General features: G+C 37.1%; 1 protein-coding gene across 1 annotated transcript in view; it reads right to left on the bottom strand.

The window, feature by feature from the left end:
- Positions 1-19619, bottom strand: part of NCKAP1L (NCK associated protein 1 like) — a 97262-nt gene that overhangs the window by 18278 nt on the left and 59365 nt on the right. Inside the window, exons 27-29 of the mRNA XM_072406369.1 lie at positions 7814-7907; positions 4783-4899; positions 3877-3986 (exon numbers count right to left, since the gene is read on the bottom strand). Coding sequence (XP_072262470.1) covers positions 3877-3986; positions 4783-4899; positions 7814-7907 — 321 coding nt within the window. The remainder of the gene's footprint in view (positions 1-3876; positions 3987-4782; positions 4900-7813; positions 7908-19619) is intronic.

The raw sequence follows: 19619 nt of genomic DNA, 5'->3' as shown, positions 1-19619 counted from the left end.
ATGGTAGAATAATGTTTCAGCATAAGTACACCTAAAAATAACCAAGACACATTGAATAACTTACACATGCTGAATGTAAATTAAACCAAAACAATTACATGTTAGAGGTTCTAAGTAGTTATTCTGTTTTAGGCAATAATCTTTTCCTTAGTCATTAATCAGCTATGTGTAATATAAGACATATTTTACAACTTGAGGGGATGACTTGAAAAACACTTTTTAAATGAAAGCACCAGGGACATTACAAAGCCTCTTACAGCAGTTGAAGTCTAACTCCCTAGGGTTTTATTTATTGAAAACAAAACAGTCCATCAGAATCACCAATATTTAGAACTGGTGAGACTGTTTAATCCATAATAACATAAATTATTATTTTTGATATGTCTTATCATAATTAATGTGTTATTCAAAAATACACAGACCATTCGTCTTTCATGACTGGTACAGTAAAAATTAGGTTTGTACGGTATATATAATATTCAGTTTTTAATAGTATTCACAAATAAATAAGTAAAAGTTTCAGGAAGTAAGACCATCTTATGAGGAAATGTATTAGGACAAGCACTACTGTAATATTGTTTTAACGTGTAGGGTATACTGTTAATCTAAGTTTCTGTGGGAAAGCTGTATCAAGGGAATCAGCATAGACTGTTAAAGGTATACCCCCCCCCCCCCACACACACACACACTAATCCCAATGATTGATCAAGCTAGGTTAGTAGAACCTAGTGAAATTGGGGGTGCAGCAATGTACCTGTTAGTACTTAAGGACTTATTATGATTTTCATAACTATCAATTATGTCACTCAAAACCTTGTAAGCTTACATGGCTGATCTTGCACATCACTCTATGGGGGCACTGAGAACTAGAGTTTCAAATGATTTTATTATAAACTGTCAAATATAAAAAAAAAGTTTTAAATGTCCCCAGCATTGTCCCTCATACAGTGTGTTCACTTTTACACTGGCCATTAGTCTTCTTCCTGGTTGAATGGTGGCCAGCTCCTGTTTGTTGGTGCACTTTTGTTGTTTTGATGTCATAGTGCAATGTTTATGTATCTTCTTTATATTCTATTTTGTAAGTTAAAAGCAAAATTTGATTTTATCCCCTATATACCTTTATGGATAAAGTTCATCCTGCGAAGTTCATAGAAGTGTCTAAAAGTCCTGTGTGAATTCAATCTTCAGAATTTCATTTTGTTTTTGGTAGTAATCTGGGATTTAGCACATATACTGTCATATTTCATCAGTTGTATATTTAAAGATTGCAGAATCACTTAATTGAAATTTAGTTGTGTTTGGGTTTTGTTTTGTTGGATAGCTCAATATTAGATAACTAATTATTTATTTCATTTCTTTTGAGATTTTTCAATTGCAAGCAGTGACTGGTGAAACAAATACTGTATATGTAAGTGTCTTTTGTGTTAAACACTTTGTTTCCAGTTCCAGGTATCATTACTGTATGGCACTGTGACTGCCTTATTCTTTTATTCCCCAGCATATCTCAGATATGTCTCATCCATAGAATTGAATGTGGCACACACCGAGAACAATAGCTGGCCTGGACTTCTTCCAGAATTAGAACTGTTGGGAACCAGGCAGAACCACAAAGTAAAAGCAAAGTGTCTATTTACTGGTAAATATTTTCATTGGCAAATTAAATATTAATAAAAACACAAGTGACAAATAGCTGTCTGCCTTTTCCTTGATGAACCTCCAAGGGATACTTGTTAGTTTCTTATCAATTCTTTATTTAATGTGGTTCCATAAGAAATGATTTCTAATTTTACTGCTGGTAATAACTGATGTGTTCTCAATCTTTGTCTTTAGAATTTTAAATATTAATGTCATGTGCTAGATAATATATGGAGTATGGTAAATTATGCAGCTGTGAGAATTTGACAACTGGTATTAAAATAGAACATGAGCATTGACACCATCACTGCTCTCCATCTTAAAGGCTGAAGGCCCAAATTAGAAGCCTATTAAAAGTTTACCTCATTATCTGTCTACTCTAATTTAAACTAACAAGGTCAACACTCCACATAGTTAATATTTATAATACATTAATTGTGATGTGGATCTAGGGTAACTAGTGTTGGGATGAAAGAAGTGTTGGCAGCATTTTAAATGTGAATGCATTTCCTATAATAAAAAAGTTTAATTGTAAGTGTGTAATTTGACTTGTATATTGTTGTCCTTTGTAGAACATTGTTATATAATGTCAGTTAGTCAACCGTATTGCAATTATTGATACAAAGTACTGTCTCTGTCCCAGACTGTAATTGACATTCCATTATTTGTTTTACTTTTACTAGTAGTGTTCACTGAGGTATTTGCTTAAGATGTTTTCCAATGCAAGAAACCCTTGCTCTATGGTAAATTTTAGCACTATTAATTATATTCTGGTCTCTTTCTCAGTTACTCTAAAGGAAACCAATTTCTTACAATTAGTTATAGTCCAGTTTTCTTAATTGCTTTCTATTCTTTTTAAAACATTTCTTGCAGGTGAAATGACAGGATGTCAATATAATTGGTCTTGTAAATGGAACTATAAAAGCATTGTAAGAAATAAAGCCAGAAGGTATTAAATTAATTGGGATTTGTGAAAGGCAACAAGGACCTCTTAAACTGACTTGGATACTGAAAATTAGAGGGTCTCAGCCTTTTTTGACAAAGGTTATGTTGTTCTACTTTATAAAACATTGTAAAATGAATAAAAGGGACAGTACATGCAGTGAGTGTGTAAGTTGCAAGCTATTTATCAGTCTCCTCTTGTACACAAGGACACCACCAAGATTTAGTATGTATATTATTGTCAATGGCTTTTTAGACGTTCAAATGCTCTCCTATTCATCCGCCTTATAGTCTAAAATGCCGTTGATTGTACTATTAGTGTACCCCTATAGTGATTCCAATGTTTAACATAAAAACTTACAAAATGCCCCATGTGTACCAATACCTGGACTGCTATATCATGCCAAAACTAACTAGAAATTGTATGCTTTTCCAATTCTTCCCATTTTTTTAATAGACCATGATTGTGTTTTTCAGACCTGCTCGTCCCATTCAACTTTATGAGAGCAGTTGGGTACTATTCTGTGCACAAATTTTTGCATGTGGTTGTGTTCCCGTTGTGGGTGTTTGTGACATGGTTTCTACACCAAACATGTAGCTGGCCAGCCTATTCTATTCATTTGAATGGGGATGTGTTTCAACCACAATACGCTATTGCTTTGCAGTTGTGGTAGTTGTTAGAGGACTGGATATGACCCATAATCTCTTGCTGTGCAGTCAACCACATATGCACTGACAACAAAGCATTTGTCAAGCACTGCAGTTGACTCTAAATACTGCTCTTAGACAAATATAGGGGCAATTAGGGGAGGCTAACCACGTGCTTTTGGTCTGCATGTCTGAAAGAAGTCCAAGGCAGCCAAGTCATCAATGGAGGTCTTGGAGGCATAGTCCCATGATAAGGTATCCTTGTTTTGGGGGCTCTGGCCACTATAGTAGACAGATAAAGCCTTGTGCAAACACTTTAAAGTGCAAATGATTGCATTCAAGTGGAGACTAACTGTAGGATCAGCAAGCGTTTGTGTTGAAAGGAAAACACTAAGCTGGAAAATATGAAAAGACTGTAATCAAAAAGCATCTCTTCTTTGTAAATGAAAAAATCAGAATGTCCACCCTTGCCCCTCAAGCCATAGATAATAGAGCTGCACCAGAAGCTCAACATCCATGGTGTGGTGCAATCTTCCATTACTTTGCTATGTGTAAGCTATTCCTCTTTAAGTGAAAAAATAGACATTTATTTTATAACTAGAAAACTAAACTGAGCTATGATATTTATAAAATACCATGACAACTGCTTACCAGCAAGAACTCCTTGAGGTGTGTCTCTATGTTCTTATGGTAGATGGTAAAGAATGCAGCAGACACCTGAATGATAGCTTTGGCCAGGCAGTGGCTGTTGTTATTGTACCCTGTAAAACACATTTGCAGAATATAGGCTTAATCAAAGTGTATTTCCCGCAATTATGTCAAATAGAAATACCACAAGAAAATGTAAAAGGTCAGTTAAGTAGGACATAGCGATAATTTTATCTGGATTAAATATATCTTGTAAAGGTCCTTGTTTAGGTACTTCCTGTTTAAAGGTGACAACGGTCTGCCTTGCTTCCTAATTGAGCTACAATTTCTGTCTCTCGGCAACTACAAATAGTCTTTTTGTTGTCATCATCAGGAAACCTGCACTGAGAAATGCCATGCAGCAATAACTAAAGGCTAGAAGTGGCTGACCAAAGATCAGAAGCAATGAAAGGCAATGGATGATAAATACGGTGAAAAACACAGTGGTTTATGATATATGGTGTATTCATCACAAATAATATCATTCAAGGTTTACATGTACTAAAAATTTTCTTTGAATATTCTTACTTACTTTTCTTTGTTCTCCCTTAGGTCAGCTAGCTTGGGCTCGAGGTTCGAATATGGGAGGGATGCGATGAAGATAGTGGAGGGTCATTGGTGGGAAATATCATGGTTGTGGCCAGAATAGCCCTATGCTATGTGCTTTTACGTATTATAATGATAATATTACATCCATCATAGCAGTACAAATAGTCACCCCCATTGGCCATGGCCTAGGTGGCCTTGTGAGAAATCTGGCTCTGTTTAAAACAACAAGTCCTGTGCTTCTATGCCATACGTTCAGCATTAGACTAAACTCATTTACAGAATACGGTCCAGGGGCCATCTTTTCTCTATAGTCTTTCTTACCATCGATTTCAATGCTGTAGAAGGACATGGGATCAGAGGCCAGCAGAGGAATAGACACAGCCAGAAACACCTGCAATAGACAGGCAACCTTGTACTCTTCATCAAGAGAGGAACTTTCTGCGAAAACAGTGATGTGTTAACAAAGTAACAGGACATCTCATAATGAGATAATATAATATAACATAATGAAAATGTAAAACAAACTAATTCTACTACTTTTATAGCATTTATCAGATTGTAATACAGTGGTTTAAATGATATAAAAAGATCAGACACAAACACTTTGGATAATCAGCAAACTCTATACTGAGGCTCATTGAATAATCTCATGGTTTCACCCACAATTTCATTTTTATAGTTTGATGAATAGCAGACATGACTGGATGAAATATAGACTGGTTGTAAAATGGTAATTACAAAACTCCTAACCTTGGTACTACACATCTGATCGTATAATCTTATTTAGATACATCATAAACTTTGTAGTGCATAAGCCTGCCTTATTTGATGCAAATAGAAAATGTAGATGTGACCTCATATTACATAGTTTTGGTAACTCTAAAGGAGATTGTTAGGAGGAACCCTCTGGACTTACGATCCCAGGCCCATTGCATTAGGGCGCGCACAGCCTTCTCCCTACGGCGGTTGCGCTGGCGGTAGCACTGGGGTTTCAGAATCAGTGCCCTGTGGGTTGCTGCATCCCTGTAGCTGGGATTTTTCCTTCGGCATCCTCTGCACCAAGGCTGCACAGCTGAAAGGTATTGAGCTGTGTGCAGCTGATTAGCAGAGTGTTTTCTGTGTAATCCCATACTGTCATTGGGTGCTGGGGCTTTATATCCCCTCTGCTCCCAGTCAGATGTGCCTGTTATAGCGTCTGCTGGGCTTACCTGTGTTGGATTGATTTTTGAGTATTCTCTGTTATAGACCTGTGCCTGTTCCTGACTATCCACTGAACTCTGCCTGGACCGACCTCGCTTGCGACCCCGATTCTGTTTGTGCTTTTCCTTTTGTACTTCACTGGATGGGCTGATTTCCTGTGTTTTTGACCTTGGCTTGTTTTTAGATTTCCTGACATTCTGAACTTTGCATTTGTGGGCTCTGTATTCTGCATTTGTGGGCGCCGGGTTGGCTGCCGGCCTATCTCCAGACACCATCTCTTGCGCACCAAGACCCAGGCCTTACAGAGATTGTACAGGAATGTACAATAAATTGTAGGGTATGACCGATATTGTAGGGTAAAACCGATATCTCTAATTTGGCTTGTGCCAGATACTTTAACTTCTACTAGTGAGTAAAATGTTATCTTCATAATTTTCTTGGGCTTATCTGCATAACTTGTTTTAAGCTTTGTACAGATAAACTTCCCCCCAAGTTGAATGGTTGTGCTGATCTGGGGCAAAAATCGGACATGTGTATACAGTCCCCCAATGTTGTTCATTCAAAATTACCACTGTGCACTTCAATGGAATTTTTCTATTCAGGATGTCGCTTCTTCTCAATAAAAAAACTATAGGACTTTTTGTTTTAATGCACCTCTAATGTATCTTGCCAATTTATACTTTTACTAAAAATTCAGTTGCACTTTCACGTAATGAAACTTTCAAAAGTGTGTATGGGAATATGTAAATTAGATGTAAAAAGTCAGTCTTCCTTTTATATAGCTATATAGCTTTTTTTATATTCTAGAAATGTAAATTAGATGTAAAAAGTCAGTCTTCCTTTTATATAGCTATATAGCTTTTTTATATTCTAGAAATTATGCAGCCCAGCTACAAGTTGCAATAAAAATAATGAGAGATTCACAGCTGTTTCAAAACACTTTTGAGCCATAGATCTGAAAGTGGAAGAAAAGGAAACCAGCCTTTCTGCATTAAAAGATAGCAGCTAGAGATTGAATGGGTGCTCTGGGTGCACATCATCACTATTTCTGCACTTTTATTGTAGGAAATGCCTAACATGATGCCTCTGTATATGTTTTAACAAAACCTTCATGTTAAAATGAACCTGATTTTAAAAAAAGTTAAAGATTTGTTATCTGATCAAGACAACATCTAGATCTTTGCCTGACCTTAAAAAATAACTGTTGCATTCCTTCTGAGAAACAGCAGTGAACTTCTAAGTGCTTTGAGACTCATAAATGTTCCTGTGCCTGCTAGTTGTAATCACCAGTGTTTGCCAGAAGCCAGTCCCTTTAACTCATGCCAAACTCTTCGTCAATAGCAGGCCCCCGCTCAGCCTACGTAATCCAAGCACATGGTTGCCCCCAGGAGTTCTATGCTCAAGGGATTGCGCCTAGGGAAGGACTGAGGACCAGGAGCCCACAGATAATGCAGAATAATTCCAGTAGACGTAACTCCAGAATACAAAGCCAGAGGTCGTACCCTAGTATTCAATCCACCAGACAAGGTATCAAAGGGTGAAGACAAAGCAAAGTCTGGGTTGCATGCAAAGGTCGGTCCAGGCAGCATACAATCACAGGGTCGTGAACAGGCAAAGTTATTAACAGTAAATCTAATGAATATACACACCAGCAACACGTCAGCCCAGCTTAACGCTACAGCAGGCAACTGATGACGGTGAGCAGAAAGGCTATAACGTCTTAGCAGCCGATGGCAGGGCAGAATGAAGTTAGGGGCAAATCGGCTCCTAAAATCAGCTGTGCACAGCCTCAGAGTGTATGCTAGTTGTACCTGAGGATGTACAGTGCAAGGATCTCCCTGCTTCATCTACTGTGTGGATCTGTTCTTTTTCACATTTCCTGCTGCTACTTGATCATTACACCAACAGTCATCAACTCACTGTATATCTAGATTGCAGCTATGACATCTTGCTCCTTTGCCAAGACGGCAGCCTCCTTCCAAATACACAGTGCAGAATAAGGCATGGTAGTAGTGGGGAGTAGTCCTTTGTCCTCTGCTTGCCTTTTCTTTTGGTGGCATGGGTTTTTTATGTTAGGTCGACTTTTTACATACAATGCTATACATACCTAAACATCCTTGCAATTACCAGCCTGCTATGCTAGTAGTTTTACCTGTTTTCATGTTTGATAGAGCTGCCACCAAATGTGGATCAACGTCACATTGAATACCTGCTGATGTTGCCAGTTCAAATATACTAAGTGTCACCTAAAACAAAAATCATCAGGTTATTGACATCTAATTTTTTTGTTAACTATTCAAATCTATTTAATTTAATATAAATAATAAATTAACAGTAAATAGTAATAAACATTTCAAAATGAAAACAAATAAATACAACACAAACTTCAGAAGAAGGCTGTCCCCAGGAGGTCATAAACTAATTATCTAGCAGTCACTGCTACAGACAGCTGGCAATAGAAAAATCATACTGTGCTATTGTTTTCACTCAAACATGTAATAGGATGGAATAACATCACAAACAGTGAAACAGGTCAGTTTTAATGTGCTGCATGGGGTTATTTTTTTCCACCTGCCTAGTGGAAAATGAATTCATTACCATTAACTGCCAGCACACATTCAATTACCTATTAACATCTAAAGACTGTGCATTTATTTTTCATTCACTAGTGAAAAGATAAAATCCGGAGTAAGGGCTAGACAGGAACACAGGAGACATTACAAAGGATGCATTTGGTCTTTGGTTAAGCTATTTTGTATTATATAGTCCTAAAAACTGAGACTATACAGTAATTCAGCATAACAATGCGCCATACCACCAGACACAAAAAAACACTACTTAATTAATTTGTGTACCAACACATTTATAGAACAAAATATTAAATTCTACCTAATTCCTAACACCTTTAGCATTTGGCATTAAAGGATAATTGTAGCTTAATCAATTTTACCCCCGTGTCAGGTGTGGTAGGATTCTGTCTTTTACCATAGGTTATAAAAATAGGAAAAAAGTGAAGACCTTGTCAATTAGTATTGTCTTAGATTAACTACAGTATATTGTTTTAATTTCTTCACATGTACAATTTAAAACTATTTTAGGACAAAACACAAAAGTGGTGCAGAAGTAATACAATTTTTTAGTCACTAAAGTCTCCAATCATCTATTTATCTGACTGTATACTCTTTTTTGGAACCTAATAGAACACATAGTAAATCATGTGCCAATCAACCCGAAATATGTTGTTGTTTTCCCATGTCATACCTATTTTGTACCACAGGCTTGTGACTATGACTTTGATATCCCGATATACTATGTCAGAAATGACATCACTTATCTTCAGAAAATGTCTTCCTGATATGTGGTGTCAGTTGTTACTTAACACTCTCCTCTTAAAGTTCTTTACAATAATCCGTCTGTGCACATCTTCAGCAAAGAAAAAACTCTGCATAAAGCAAGACAGTCTGTTTAGTATTCCTTCAAACTCCAGACCCTGACAAGACATGTCTGCTATCTCTTAGTCACGTCAAGTTTTCTCAGTGCACGCATCACCAGGCAGCTCTCAGCATGGTATCACACATTGCAAGCCTGTAGACACAATCCATATAATTCTGTTGCCAGAAGTCCGGTAGAATTTTTGGTTCTTTTCAGATTACACCAATTTTTTCCTCTTCTGTAAATTTTACAAGTAAGCATTTTCCTCTATTTATATTATGATTCATAATCTAATACTTTAAGCTAAAAAATAATTGAGTCTTTTTACTGTAGACAATGAAAAGAAACCATGTTGGTACTTCTTCAATGCCTATTAAAACAGAACTGTAGGTAAAAATTAAAAATTGTGATCAGGCAGGTCCTTTATTGCAGAATGAACAGGCAAATCCCCTTCTGCAATAAAATAAACTTACCTACACACTTTTTTTTATTTTGACTCACCTGTCCCCAGTCCATCACGGAAACACTGCCATCTTCTTCCTCCTCTCTTCTCATATGCTGATTTTCAGCCATACTGATTGACCAGGCCAGAATGATGTAACACACGTAGATGGGAGTTCATGCTGCAATACTCAGCAACCAGGCAGGTAAGTACATGTTATTCCAGAAGGGACAAAGCCTATCCCTTTCTACATTAAAGACCTACCTGATTGCTGATTTTCAAAGCAGAACTATAGTTTCATTCTAATTTCATCAAAATCTATTTTAGAATTACACCATTATATTGTATTAATATTTAATATTACATCATTATTTTGTATGATTTCAAAATGTAACTCAAGGTCAATGAGTAAAATCAAGCACTGAATAGCTAATGAATTGGGGGGTGGGCTGTCACTTTGCAATGGGATAATTCACCTATATTAGTGAACGTAGTTAAAATTCACTTTGCAAAAATACCTAATTTTATGCAAGGAAAACAAAACATGTTTTGCTTGCAAGTGATAAAAAGAATGGATTGGATAGAAGTCAGCAAAGCTTTACATCATTCACTAAGTTAAACATTTATAAGCATGCAGTAGGAGAAGCTACTGGGTGATCCCACAATAGTGAATCTATCTACATAGAGTATTATCCACCTCACTAGTGTGTTTTTTTAACATTTGGTACATGTGATAGGAAAGTAGAAGAGTTTGAATTGCATGTGAGTGCCTGTAATGCTGAATTTTGTGTATAAATAGTCAAGGTTATCTGTCTACATGCATGGTGTATGTTTATAGTGATGGACATGGTAATATGGTCATACTTTATGCAATAATGTGGCAACAATAATTATTGGAACAGGGTCCAGCTGAAAGTCTAAGAGCATAACATTATTCTGGGTCACCCATACTAGAGAAATTGTCGGTAACATGTTCTCATAGCAGAAGCTTCAGAAGATTACCATTCACAGTATCGCTATAAGATTGGCAGATGCATTCAAATTAAAAGTATCATAAAAAGCCATGGTCTTTATAGGATAACTAGGCCTGGTAATCCTACTCAAAGGCCATCATTTCCGACATTTTCTCGTATCTACTAACAGACATAAGTACTTTAAATTGTAAAATTACAATTTAAAACTTTTTTTTACATTACATCAACATCTATTTGGCCAAATACCCATGTTTATGCACTGAGATGATGTAATTGGCTTTGTCTGGGGTAACTATGACAATCCAACATAAACATTCACTATGAAAACAAGTCAGTCAAAGCTTTTCTGCTGGAAATATTATGAAAAATTCTATAGAATAATATTATTATAATATAATTTTAATTATAATATATATATATATATTTTATTTATAATATATATTTAATTATAATTTAATATAGTGAATTTAAGTAATTACAGTGAGATGTTAAATACTGCAGCTGCTTAATATAACTAAAACACTTCCTAACTCTAACAAACTTCATAAATTGTGACAAGTAATCAGAGAACCTTGTCTCATATTTCATATGGTTGGTTTCAAATTCTAAATTTTAGCCTGGATGTCATTACTATGTCTCTGATAGACAGGACATAAAGAACTACAGCTGCATTTTCTTTAAAATCAGGAATTAGTAAAGAAAATGTAAATGGATGAATAGGGTACCCAACAGATACAGATGCACAATTTAAAAAAGTAAGACTGGTCATGGTGATGCAGACTTAAATGAACTAAAAAGCCGCCCACTAAACTATTGAAATTAAACTGGAAGATAATTACATGTTTCATGTCCGTCACACATTTAAAAATAAGAGGCTTATTCCTCATTTAGGTGGAGCTGCACACAGCTGCATACAAATAGTTTAGATTTGCTGGCTATTATCAGTGCAGAGTAGAAAAATCAAGCTTACGCAGAGCAGGTCTTGCAAACTCATGAAAATATGTATTCAGGCAGATTATGGTGAGGTGGACTTGTATTAACCATAAAGCAGATGCAGAGGTAAGGCTAGGTTCTGGAGTATTTTATGGACTGCATGGCTTAACGCTCCCAGGTCGTCTATTTTCAATTGTCTTAGATAGTTTGCTGTAGGCATTAGGCAAACACTTAAAGATGTTTTTTTTGAATGTTGTGGTTTTTCCTTCCCACTAGAATGCCGAACTGCAATGGGAGAGTGGGAGGGTTGTGTCCAGAGACACAACCCGTCCACTGCCCTGAGCCTGCGATCCGCACGGGGGATATGGTCCGCACGTCCTTCTCCTGACCCCGCTGGGGAATGCACTGGCCAGAGCTGCGGACCACCGCTGGTCTCTGTGCTCTCACTCCCTGGTGTCAGGTGGTTGGGGACCCCTGGTCTAAAGGACACGTTTTCCAGTTCATTGCATCTATGAAGTTGCAACTTCCCAATCTGAACATTTGAGTTTGAATAGATGGGGATATGTTAATGTGCAATGGAAGTGCTGGATGTAGTGGCAAATGGGGGAGAAGGGTAGTTGCACAATAGCAGTCAGTAGGTGTGAGTAAGACGTGTGGTGGCACAGTTGTGTTTGACAAAAATTGCATGAGTACAGCGTTATTCAGAGATAAAGTGTGTAGCCACCACAAAAGTATGAAGATATGGTGATGGTAGACAGAAAAGTGCATGGGCACTTTGGTAGCAGGTGGGAAATACACAGTGAAAAAGTGTGGATAAGAGTGTTGGCAAAGTAGAAGCCAGGGAAAATGTGTGGGTGCAGTTCTGGATGACGGTGAACATAGTGGGCACAAAGGCTATTGGCAAAGAAGTGCATGGGTACAGTTTTGGATTACAGTGAAGGTCACAAGTGCAGAGGCAGTTAAGCTGCGTACACACCTGCAATTTTTCTCGTTGGAAAGGATCTTTCACGATCCTTTCCAACGAGAAAAGACTGCACGATGCATGAACGATGCTGTACATACAGCACCGTTCATGCTCTATGGAGAGGGGAGGGGGAGAGCGACGGAGCGGCACCCTGCTGCGCGCTCTCCCCTTCCCTTTCATTAGGATCGGTCGTCGTCCATCGTCCATGGATCCGCCAGGACGGTCGTCGGACGATGGACGACGACCGACTGTACACACGGCAGATTTTCGCCCGATAATTGGCCGATACCGATTATCGGGCGAGAAAAATTTGCCGTGTGTACGCAGCTTAAGTCTGTTGAAAAGTGAGGGTACATGACCAGAATAGCTAAGACACCGCCCCTTCTCCTACAATAACTGCCCCTATCCCCCTTTCCTTTCTTCCCCACCTTTACCCTCCTTACTAAACACACTGACCATCTTCTTATTTTAAAACAATTTAAATACCAACTTACAATACCTTAGATATTTTGACAAAACTTCTAATAACAAAATATTCTTAAACACAAACATTAACTTCACCCTTGTAAATAAAAACATTACCCATTTTCACTAACCCACCAAGAGGGCTGCAGGTCCCCAGAAAGCAAGGTCCGAAAACATAAACAGAATTCTCTACACGGCCTCATGGATTGTAACCAATAATTACTTAAGTGAAACCACACCAAAATGTTTTCCCCCACACCATAATTACCAACCAGGACCCTTGCCTTCCAAGACTCCAAGTGCCCCACCTAACCACCCAGTACTTTCCCCCAACAACACGCAAACATGGGGGATAGGTTGGCAATTAACCTTAGCCAAACAGTTCTAGATCCTTCTCCCCCCTACTCTTTATCCTTCCCTCTGGGAGGGAAACCTTCCCAACCCTTTTGACCCCACCAATCCCCCACTGACCCCTCATTGGCCCTTCATTCCTCTACTTAACCCTTAGACTCCCTGTCTCTTCTTTCCACCCTGTCGTGTAGGCCCTATGCTTATCTTTCTTCCTTTCTTGCTGTGGACCTACCTGTAGTGTTTGACTACAAAGAGGTAAGGAGCTTCACAGGAACCGGGGCAGTGGGAGCAGAATGTGTATTTTCCAGTTTAAAAATGTAGCTAGGTCTAGGCTCGTCCCTGAGAAATGGGCACCAAAAGGTTGTACACTGACCATTACAAACATGGTAGTTTAGTTGCACTACATTTAGGTACTGCATCTATCTGTATGAGCAATTATAAATGTAAATAGAATTACATGCATCTCTATTGTACAGATGTTGTTTATGCTTACATTAATTATCATCTGGCGCAACAACAAAAAATGTGGGCATATAAAAGAGATTTTTTTATACACATAAAACCACCTGCACAATTATTTAAAATCCTGGGGGCAGCATCAGCGGTGAATTGTATACAGAACTGATGCAAGGGGTAGTTGAGTATCATGTTGTTATGTTATTGTGATTTTTATGCCAAGTGTACATCCCTCTTTAAATCACTGTTGCCAGTTGATATATTTTTCTTCTGAGATAACATGACGTTGAGAGCATGCTGATGAGCTCAATTACAGTTGTTATTTTTGCATATAATTACTTAAGTGAATACGGAGGGAATATAATGACTGTTCTTGTTTAACATTACATTAGTGGTTTTAATTGAGCTTGATAAATGTGCATAAAGTGGGCAGAGGTAACTACAACCTCGCACCCTACTGTATTCAGGGGCATATCTGAGAGTACAGCACTCTCTAGTGGGAAAAGTGCACTCTGCAATACTACAAGTGATAATCAGGAATTCCCCAATCGTGCTATGCCTGAGGAAGGATCCCAACAGAGTTTCCAAGGCTTGCATCTTTAATAACTTAACTGATAAAGGATAATGCTTAAACATCAAACCCTTTGCATTGACGGTTAATCAACACAGCACAAAACTGTATTACAATTGATAATCATATAAGATAAGTGTAAATTTGCATACCGAGTGATGTTTAATGTGCATACTGTAATTAGTACGGTATCTGTTCAGAAGGACCACCAACATCCCGACACATGTATTCAGGGATAGGATACAGTATATTTATGTATCTAAAGTTTGGGAACGTGTTTGTTCAGTGTTTAATGCAATTTGTTTTTAACTATGTAATATATATAAAGCAGTGTCACATTCACTGATGCTACCATCCTCCTGGTGCATTAGTTTTTATTGCAGTAATAACAAGTAACAATAATACACATGGAGTCCATCTCTCTATGAGTTGGGAAAGAGGGGGGTCAAAGTCTCAATCCAAAGAATTTGAACTCAACAGATTACAAAAAAAATAAAATCAGGAAAAAACAGATAGAAAAGAGTTGAGTCCAGTGGGATCAGAGTAGGGCTGCAGGGATATGACTGTGCCCCTATTAAGCCTCCCAAAAACTCTCTGGCTGATATTCATCACAGAAATTTCCTGATTGACATATTCATGTGGCACACTAGTCTGTATCCCCCCTGAAGAAGCAGAATTGTGAAACATGTCGGAACTGAGACTGGCCTCTTTTCTTATGGAAAATACCATTATGGAATTTTAATACATGGTAATACACATCACACTGTCCCGTATTATATGAAACAATCTTTGTACGCATGCATTTATATTTATAATAAATTGTTCTATTTTTTAAAACCACTAAACCCTATTATTTTTTGTGACTCACTCTGTACCTGAGTTCAAACACTTCATTACTTTCCACATTTATTAATTACAATGTCCCTATGACTTTCCTCACATCCTATAATGGGTTCCCAGCATGGAATACTAAATCACCTATTATTACTAAACCACATTATTTTTTTTATGACACATTCTCATTCATGCAGTTACTGGCATATCTAGTAGTAGTTATTCACAATTAACTTTACTTTTTTGTTCTTGTAGTGTTAGAGACCTGTGCATTCAGCCTGACCATTAGGCACTTCACAGACTCCAGAAACACCCGCTACTGTATGGCCTTAATGTGTTCATTACACCAATCCTGAAAACACAGACACTAAATTGGTGACTAATAAATAGTACTTTATGAAAAGATACAAATCTGAACTACTTTTCTACTTGGGTGCCTCTGCTATCCAATACCAATGCCATTTTTTGGAAACTTACTACAAGAATAAGACCAGTTGAATGCAACTAACTACTAATATATATACCACCTTTTCCTTCACACAGATACAAATTTTCATAAATGCAATTTTGAATCAAATATACCTTTCCAATTTGGAGCATGTGCAATGAATTAAAAACTGTGCCATGAAAATACCTAGCCACAAACACATCAAACTATTGCATAAAATACAGCTTGATTTCTTAGAAGCCCAAATGCAGAAATTCTTAGCTACTATGGTTAGACACAAACGCTGAGACTTGAGAATACTTACCTATGTTACTTCCGCAGGTTTTCCTGAATTTTGTGCTTCATTTACACTATTACAAAGGTGTAGGGGTGAAGACTTTAGTAAAGCACTCATTGATGCTTGCAAAGAAAAAGGCAAAAGGTGTTAACAGAGTGGCAGTAAATGCTGCTAAGTGGGTAATGAATGTAACATAGCTGCTATATGACCACCCTGTGTGCACTCATAGGAAGTCAATGAGTACCTTCTATGCAGGTGTGGTTGTAATTATTACACATGAAAATTGGCAAACATGGACTTGAACTTGAATTGTAATAAAAGCACAACCCAATTCATTTTTGCTTAGGTTAATGTGATCTTCTTAATTCAGCTCTAAGCTTTTGGAGAAAGCATCCAATTTCACTCCAATACCAGAACAGTTACCAGTGTCAGGTCCTGCAATATCTTCCCAGCACAAAAATGACTGCAGAGGCTGCAATGGATTTTGTTCCTCCCCTGCAGCTGATCTGTTTGTCTGCACCATTTACTGTAGCTTTACGTTTTCCTTTTACCTTTCCACTTTCTGCATTCCTTTTCTGCTGTGTATATAAATGACAGTCAGGGATTTCTATACCTTACAAGCTAAAGTATTGCGTTAACATCCAGTGACATCCTAATAAAAGGACATGACTTTTCTAGTACAAAGTACAAAGAAGTACTGTGCCTTCAGATCATTGCAGAACAGCATATGCCAGAGCTTCACATCTGAAATCACTTTGCTTCTTTACTTTTTCATTGCTCCTTGTTATCCATATGTATTATACATGAACCTGAACAGTATTAACATATTCTATATGTTATCCTATAATAAGACTATTGCTTTCTATATTCCCAGCAATCAAATAGTTAATTGGCATAAAGGTAACATTTCCGACTATAAAGCGTATGGTATTTGTGGTCCATGTCTCTGTTAGCTGCAGGCATGGATCTTATTATGAAAAACACATGTCTGCAGCCCATTTGGAAGCTTAGATTATGTATGACAGCAGGTGGCTCATATCATTAAATGAAAGCACAATCCTTATTGTAAATAAAATAGGCTAAAAGAGGTGAGATGCTCTTCATGATGATCTAATATATGTTTCTTAGCTGCCCAGATTGTTGGAAGCATCGATGTGCAAAAGTTGGGTTGCAAATGTGCTATTAAACCTGTCACCAGCATAAATTCTAGTTGATTCATGGTACAGATATTCCCATTCCATTATCAGGAAACAGCCATTGAGCAGTGAGTAATGAGAAAGTCACTATTCATTGGATAATTGGTCATCACAGCCAGTCCAAATTGGAAACCTGTAGAGCAGTTTAGGCTGGTTGTCAGACTTAGCGACACCAAGTGGAAAATTGTAAAAAAAAATATTTCCACACATACAAATACACAGCTAAAAATCCAAAATGCATAACTGTCTGATTATGTGTGAGACTGCTTCACCATCCCTATTGCTTCCAACACTTTAGGAACATTTTAAAATGTAACATGGCCTGTTTAGCTTGCAGAGCTCAAACTATTGTCTCAAAACTTTCAGTACAAAATGGTATAGACAATGGAAAAAAGAAAGGCTTCATATAATATGTATTACTGGAAGAAAATAAGGCCCACTAAAATATTTATTTTGTGGAGGTTTAATTCAACTCTTGTATGGTCACCAAAAATGAAAATGAGATGACATCTCCCCAATCTAGACCAAGTAGGCAAACACCGTTCCCTAAATTGCTCAAAAACAAATAGTTTTGACGGGAGTTGAACTTTAAACCATCATTATGTATTTTTTTAGTAAAGGAAGAGACCACAGCACTTAAAAGAAAGGCATGAAAATATAGAATCGATGAGGTATCCAGTGTAGGAAACCAAAACCAAGTTCTAAGAAATAGGCAAAATGTTTAGTTTCAAATACATACAAATGTACTTAAAGTTCATGATTACAAAGCATTTTCATATTAAAAGAAATGTTATGTAATATGGAAGCTAGATCTCTCCTAAACCCTTCTGTTCCTGCAGGTACAGCAAAGTGCTGTCAATCTAAATGGCTGTGGATGGAGCTAATTTTGGCTATTTACTGACATGTACTGCAGCGGTTTCAAGGGTGATACTTTCACAGAACAATGTGACATTATTGCAGTGATTTTTTTTTGCATATGAAAGAGCATTGTAACACTGTGAATTGTATGACTACCCAATAGTTGTACTAGAGAATCACAATGGTTAGAAAATGTTCCATTTGATCCCTAAAAATGAGAAGTATGAGCAGCCAGTAATACATACTTATGGGATTTTATCATTTGACAACAGTTCTAAATCAAATCCATAGGATCATCAGAACCAAAACACACATGCATGACCTGATTGCTATCCTGATAAAAAAATAAATTATCACCTCTCATCAAAACCTTGGAAGCCTTTATATCCATTCTAAATTAAATACTGTTTTCCTGGCAGGCTCATCAGTAAAGATCATGCTGACACTGTATTAATGATTTCACTTATAAAAGGGGGACTGATCCCTTTATAAGCACAAGCTGTACTGTGTAATGCATTTACTTTTAATTGATATTTGCTAGTTCGGTGGAACAGCATTTTACATCCAAATCCAGATAGACATCAACTATATTTAATCATGGCAATGTCTTAATGAACTATGATGATACTAATAATGATATGCATTAGAATCACTAAGATTAATGACGCGATATGTGGAAGACTAAAAAAAAGTAAAAAGACTAGGATTTGTATTTGTAATATTAATTAAAAACATAGAAATCAAAATGAATGAACCAAATGAATAAAAGTACAATCAAAATTGAATGGTCACAACAAAATGTAATCACAGCAGTCACTGTTGAAGCCTGTTAAACTTTTCATACACTGCTCACAGGTATTTTACTTTTCTCCGTTTTTTATATTGTTTTATGATAAATATTGGCACACAGAGTGCTTATACATCAGCTTGTGTCCGCTTGTCCATAGAAAAGTTGTCAATCACAGCGTATATGTGTGCCTATTCTTATGTACTTAACATCAATCTACCTTTCTGTTTGCTTGAATTGATTTCCAAGGTTATACAGCTTAAGACATTCATATAAATAAATAGTGTGAATTAACAGAGAGTACGCGGTTTAAGGAAGACAGAGTTCCTGAAGGTCTTATCAAGTAAAGTGTCATTGTCTTAGTGAGCTTGGCTAAAAGGCTAGAAAAGTAATATAATCAAGATTGTGTTGAAAGCATTTAGCCCCCTCCATCTTTGTTCCAGGACCAACTGCAATATCTAAAGTGCCTCTATGTAGAAAGTTTTTTTCTCACTGTGACCCCTACCTGTCTACTCCTGCAGCACTGTGGGGCTAGCACTGATGCTAAGCAAAAATAAGGCTGTATCACTCCATAATCTACACTATACTATGAGACATAACAATCACTGGTCAGGGGAAATGCTACTGTCCTTTAAATCTATTTAAACTGCCCATATAAAGGTCCTTGTTTATAAAGATACTCACAGTGCTATATAAAATGAAGGCTCTGATGTCTTGAAAGTAATGTGTAAATAGTATTATATTCAAGATATTAAAAACATTAACATATTTATTCAATTAAGTACAAACCTTCATTGGTGAAGCTGAGTGATTCGGCAAACCTGGAATGGATCTGGTCCGGGATTCAAAACATTTGCTAGCAAATAGCAAATGACTTTAAAGAAATCCATTCCAGTTTTTTTGGATCACCCAGCTTCACTGATGAAAGTGTATCCTCCCCAGCCTTGGAGAACTTTCATAAATCAGGCCC

Source organism: Pyxicephalus adspersus, chromosome 1 (genome assembly GCF_032062135.1).
Source record: "Pyxicephalus adspersus chromosome 1, UCB_Pads_2.0, whole genome shotgun sequence".
In the NCBI taxonomy this organism is placed as follows: domain Eukaryota; kingdom Metazoa; phylum Chordata; class Amphibia; order Anura; family Pyxicephalidae; genus Pyxicephalus; species Pyxicephalus adspersus.
The sequence above is the reverse complement of the archived record's forward strand: the minus strand, read 5'-3'. Positions and strand labels throughout refer to the sequence as shown.